Here is a 6,066-nt window from a genome sequence, read left to right as displayed (position 1 = left end):
TGGGCTTTGTTGCATTTGACAATTGCTTTGCATGAACGCACGAATATTGTGCAACATTTTTGGACCGGAGCAGCAGGGGAAAAAATAACAAGATCAGTATTAACAATGTACCACGCATTTTTTGAAAAGTTGTTCGTGCCACGTTTTTGTTCTTTTATTTGAGTCAATTTTTGTTCGGGGTTGAAGCTGTCGCATGAGCATTAAATGCCGAAATTTCATATTATCAACCCGGTTTGACTGCCTCTAGTCGTCCGGCTGACTCCTTTTTTTCTCTATTTAATCTCGCTTGAATTTATTTTTACTCGGTTTTTTGCTTTTTAAACATGCTATTAATTTTTAATGGCGTGTGACATTTTTGTTTACGCACAGCCCCAATGTAGAGCAAAACATTAGCATGTCTGCGGTATTAGTTTACCATTTTTCTTGCTGCCATTGAGCCATTTGACGGTGTCTTAATTGATATTTATCGCTGGACGATTGCCATGTTCATCATAATAGAGTCGTGTAGCCGACAAAAAGCTCATTACTCTGCTGGCTGCCTATCTGAGTAGCTGACTGGTGGCCGAATGGTAAGCGCGCCTACAATTTGGCCATTTGATTAGCCTCACCTCGTCATGGTCGTCGGGGCCCCAAATGGCCGATCCAATCCGGCACATAAAATCCAATTTAATTAAGTTAGACTCTCGGATTGAGACGCAGTCGGAGGATCGAGACTGAGACTGAGACCGAGATGGAGGCCCACAAGACAGCAGCTGCCGTGGCAGACAACCTTGCCAGCATTCTTAACATGTTCAAGATTTTTACCAACGCACTGCTTTTAGGTTTGTTGTTGTCGCGTTCACTTTTCAAATGCTTACGAAATGTCAATATTCGGCACAAAGTTATTTGTTATTTGATCGGATCGATTGAGCAATTGTTGATATACAATTTTTCTGTGTCTGTTTTATTTTCTGATCCGATTTGTTCTTTTTGTCTAACGGTTTCGCATTGATTTGTTAGCTAATTGTATACGAAAAATGTAATTAAAATTAAAACGAGTAACTGGAAACCCGCAACGCTTGCATGTCAGCTTGACAAACGAAAAATAGGTAAATAAAAAGTGTTAACACCCAAATCGCACAGCTGGCGACAACGGTGCGAATGAGTCATGATTGCATTGGAGTAGAGTTTCAATTAATTGCAAATTACTGAAGAACTAACAGAAACTTAACGAAAATGTTATTCTTTTTTATATTGAAAGTAAACTTGTTCACATATGAGTGATACACCCAAATTGGTTCACACACTTTGCCTTACTTTCTAAATGGTATAAATCGCCAAATGATTTTTACGTAATTTCATTAAATGTTGCCACGATGACAATTCATTTTTACCATTTTTTCATTATTATTGCCCGCCCATCAAAGCTCAATTGGACTTGCGATTTCTTAGACAATCATAAGCCTAATTTGCTTTCATTGTTATGGATAATAAACAGACCCTGAGCTATATATGGCAAGGTTACCCATTATTTTTGCGCTCTATCACTTGAAAAAGCCTATATTTTGAAAATTATTTTCGCAAATGCACGACTTCCTGCCAACAACGATGATGGGTGTCTCTTTTTTGGCCTGGCTAATGGCCAGCTTAATCAAGTCTTCTATATGCCAATTAAGCCGATGGTAGCCAGCAATGTTAGCTAAGCCATAATTGTGCGAAAAGGGGGCTTCTGTGTTAGCAAGCCATTCATGTATTATGCATAAATTGCTTTAGGAGTTGTCCGAAAAAGTATAAAATGGTAAAATATGCCTGTACTTGCAAGAAAAATGTATGTGTTTTCTTTGATATCGTATATTTAGTCAACTTTCAAAACGCATTTACGCTTCTGACTTAGATTCAATATTTTTTTGAAATGTATTAGGCAGGTAAATGAACTGCTTAACTGTGATTCATTAATTGCTAAACACCGAAATTATAAAAACTGGATCATTTGTGGAAACTTAAGATTAAATCTAACTTAAGTTAATTAATGACATCATTGTGATTATTAAGATTATTTTATATATTTTTTGATATAATAAAATACGTTTAACTGCGTTCTTGATTTTCTTTGGAGAGCTCAGGGTTTTGATATAAAAGTATTCACTTTTTTGAAGGAAAGCATCAGTTGTTCCCCGATTGTCCAGCACCAATCAAAATTTAAATTCCGAAACAGCAATAAAATGGCATTCCGTTATATTTTCGTGATCAGTGCCCTGGTTGTCCTGGCCCAAGGATCTTATTTGTCATCGGTGCATCAGGATTCGGGGCTTGGAGTGCATCACTCTGGAGTGGCTGGAGCTCCTGTTCTTGGCGTTTCACGTGGCCATTCCGCTGCATCTCAGCCTCAACGCCCCATCTCTGGCCATGGTTCCCTCTCTGGTCCAGTTGGAGGATCCCGTCGAGTGAGCGGTGCAGGAGTAGGCGGATCTCGTCCTCATGGTGGTGCTCCTCGTCGTCCTTCTGCCGGCGCTCATGGTCGTCCAATTGGAGGTGGAGCTGCCTACGGAAATGTTCACCAAAATCGCAATCGCATCCAGAAACCTTATTAGGAACACCATACAACACCAGCAGAATAACGATATTATCCCCATTTCTTTCGCTTCTTAAAATGATTTTCATATTTTCATCTCCTGCAAATAATAACAATTGTTATAAATAACACAATTAATGTTTATTTTTTAATGGCTGGGTTCCTTGATATATTGGGTGTTAAACTCAAAAACAAATCAATTGTTTAGCCAGTATCACTACAGCTTAACACCAATCGCACCTTTGATGAACTGGTTAATGTGCCAATTAACGAGTTAGCGACAAGTTAAGCACCCAACCGAGTACACTTCATGTTTTAAACATTTCTTGAATAGTTGGCCCAAAGTATATTGCCAGCTTAGACCGTAAGTTTTCAATGTGAATTGGCAAAGTCTTTAACCATTTTAGGACTTTTAAATAATATATGAGCCGTTCTTTTACAAGCCGTTCTTTTAAGTAAGCACAAGTATTAGGATTTAACCGAAAAAATAATTTTGTATACAAATTTTTTAAATATGGCCAAAAACGTCAAAAACCAAGTTGGGTTTCTCGCTCTTATTGGATACTTAAATAAAGTTAAATTAAAAGTCTTTTGAAAATTTCTGAATGACAAAAAGCTGTATTTATTTATATTATTATCCGGAATCGTTTAATTTCAGTTTTCTATTGGATTTAGTATGGTTTCTGGATGCGATTGCGATTCTGGGCATGACCAGATCCTCCGCCAATGGGACGTCCAACGTTGACGACAACGGAAGGACGGGAATGTGATCCAAGCTGACGACGAGCAGCTACAAGACGAGGGGCTCCCGCAGGACGAGGGGCTCCCACTGGTCGAGGAGCCGGACGGGGTGCTGGTGATTGAGCCTGGGATCCTGGGGCTGGTCGCACTTCGGGGAAACTAACGGCAGCTTGTGAAGAAACACCTCCGGCTGAATGAGCTTCCACGGGGGATTCAGGTTCCACTGGAGATATGTGGGATCCTTTCGTCAGGACGAACATCACAACGAGCACAAAAACAAATCGCATTGCAATATTAGCTTTTATTTATTAAAGTGCAGGACTGAAAAGAAACTGTGATTGATGTGTCTTAGGCAACTGATGGTAAATTTGAAAAAGGGTTTCCTTTTATACGCTATAGAAATATCATAATGAAAATAAAGACTGCAACAAATAGTGAATTAACCTAACAATAAGAATTTAATTACTTAAATAGTAATTACTGACTTTTAATTATAATAAATCAAATTTTTCTGGATATCCCACTTTTATCCAGTTTCTCTTAATTCAAAATTTATATATATGTACATAGTTCAGTAACCTTATTAAATCGCCATCATGATTTAGTTACTGTTAACGACGGAAAATTTCGGACATAACAAAATGATTTATTCCCTAGCTTATTTTATTTAATTAAATACATATTTATATACACTTGTTAAAGCTACACACAAATAAAATATAATTTTAAGAATTTGTGAAAAGTTAATTATTAAAAAAGAAAACAGCTTATGCGTTACTATTATTAGTAACTTTATAACTTGTAACTTTTTACAAGATTAATACTAAAATCTTTTAAATAATTATTGAAAATAATAATAATTATACTAATTAAATAAAAAATTAAATAAAATGAAAAAATCATTACGGAGTTTTGAACATATTTGAATAAGTTTTGTTATTTATTTGAAATCAATATATTAACTTATTAAATAAAACATTAAAAATTAAATCCCTATTTTTTGCCCAAATAAACTAAATATGGATGTGGTACATATATCTAAGTCGTTAAGATACATGCTTTTTCCGGATATAAAGAAGTATATTGTTTTAGTATTTGATTTATTGGTAGCAGTATTTAAATGGTTAAACAATGTTTGGGTGTACAATCTTTTAATTTCATTGCTATTGCTTTAATAAGGGTTACATAAAGGTTTTTTATTTTGTATCAATTGGTTGAGCTCTGTTCGGATTTCTCGTTGCATTGTCGATAAGAAAATTGGTGAAGCGTATTTTACATCTTAGTGGCCGTGATGACGGATGTGGTGGCCATTGCCGTGACCAGATCCAACAGCGAGTGGGGCAGCCACTCCATGAGGCTGAGCAACCACCACTCGAGGAGCAGGAACAACGACACGAGGAGCAGAAACCACCACCCGAGGAGCGGGAACGACCACTGTAGATGGACGAACGTAGGATACTGGGGCCGAATGAAGAGGAGCACCTCCATAGGCACGAGGTCCAGCCAATCCGGAGCCGATCAGTCGATGGGGTCCTCCAAGTGGTGCCGAAACTGGGCCATGGCTGTAGATCGGACGTTGGGACTGGTGCACAGATGGATGTCCTTGCGAAACGATGGCCACAGGAGCTCCAGACGAAACGACTCCAGAGTGGACTGGCACCTCTGCCTCCTGTTCAAGGGGCAAAATATTCGATCCTTGAGCAAGGACGATTAGAGCGCTGAGGACGACAATGAAGCGGGCTGCCATTTTGATTTGGTTATTTGCGATGAATGCCTCAGGGTAAACTGATACTTTCACCCTGGAAAATGTAAGCTTTTATAGTCGAACTCAATCACTTTAAAATCTCAGTCTAAGCACAAAATACCAAAACACATTATATATTCTTAAAGATAAGACCTGCAATGGGAGTGACGACACGTGTGACACAAATCTTGATTTAGCTTCCAACGAACTTTTGCCTCTGAACTCGTTCGGATGTCAAGCTAAGTTCATTGGTCTTATTATTTGATGGGAAGATAATTGTTTACATTTCAGAGAATTACAATTCAACCTAACATTATGGAACAGATCCCTTTGTACACATTTTGTTAGTTATTGAAAAGCGATGAAAATAAGAAGTTATATTTCTTTATATATGTATTTATATATACAATAATACAATAAAGTGTTTATTATTTTTTGAGTGCTTTATTAATTTATTTTACTTTACAATATTTAGCTCTTTGAAACAACAGCAACAAAAGCAAAAATTGTATATTCTCGACAAAACTTAATTTTTATTTTACATAATGGTAATAAGAAATACTTAATATTGTATTTAACCAAAAATGTTAATGTTTTCTACGTCATCCAATCTGATTCCAAGTATTTTTAGTTTTTGTTACTATTCAGTTTGTTGAAAAAACATTTAATTCACAATTCATACACAACAACAAACAATTTAAAACAGCTGTTGTTTTTTTGTTTTATGGCTATGTTTTCTTTTATTTTTTTCACCCTTAATAAAAATCGTAAAATTATTTCGATATAGGGTTTAAAAGACAAAGAGTTGCACTTTTAAAACGCTTTAACACTGCAACAAACCAAGAAACCGTTTGCCTGTAATTCCCACGGAAAGTTGGCAATTTGTAGCATTTTTCAAACTTTGAGGTCCTGTTTCTCAGAATCCTTGCGTCGGGGATCTTTTTGGAGAACGCAGTTTAATTTGGGAATTCGTAACGAATTCAAAATTTATCACATTCATCGAGGTAAATTTTAGATGTAACATAAAGCT

The 6,066-nt window shown here is 36.6% G+C and overlaps 3 protein-coding genes across 3 annotated transcripts; 1 reads left to right on the top strand and 2 right to left on the bottom strand.

Annotated features, from left to right (window-relative positions):
- The first annotated feature begins 2,201 nt into the window (after positions 1-2,201).
- Positions 2,202-2,603, top strand: LOC108069808 (guanine nucleotide-releasing factor 2-like). Its single transcript, XM_017160049.3, has one exon. It carries the CDS (start codon positions 2,202-2,204, stop codon positions 2,568-2,570), a length of 369 nt encoding a protein of 122 aa, XP_017015538.2. The 3' UTR covers positions 2,571-2,603.
- A 569-nt stretch (positions 2,604-3,172) lies between these two features.
- Positions 3,173-3,638, bottom strand: LOC108069786 (translation initiation factor IF-2). The gene has a single exon (XM_017160025.3). It carries the CDS (start codon positions 3,577-3,579, stop codon positions 3,223-3,225), a length of 357 nt encoding a protein of 118 aa, XP_017015514.2. The 5' UTR covers positions 3,580-3,638; the 3' UTR covers positions 3,173-3,222.
- A 933-nt stretch (positions 3,639-4,571) lies between these two features.
- On the bottom strand, positions 4,572-5,039 carry LOC108069785 (uncharacterized). Its single transcript, XM_017160024.2, has one exon. The coding sequence runs from the start codon at positions 5,037-5,039 to the stop codon at positions 4,572-4,574; it is 468 nt and encodes a 155-aa protein (XP_017015513.2).
- Positions 5,040-6,066: the final 1,027 nt, after the last annotated feature.

The sequence above is a fragment of the Drosophila takahashii genome, chromosome 3R (assembly GCF_030179915.1).
Source record: "Drosophila takahashii strain IR98-3 E-12201 chromosome 3R, DtakHiC1v2, whole genome shotgun sequence".
Lineage (NCBI taxonomy): Eukaryota > Metazoa > Arthropoda > Insecta > Diptera > Drosophilidae > Drosophila > Drosophila takahashii.
Note: the sequence above shows the minus strand (reverse complement) of the source record. Positions and strands in the feature narration are given on the sequence as shown.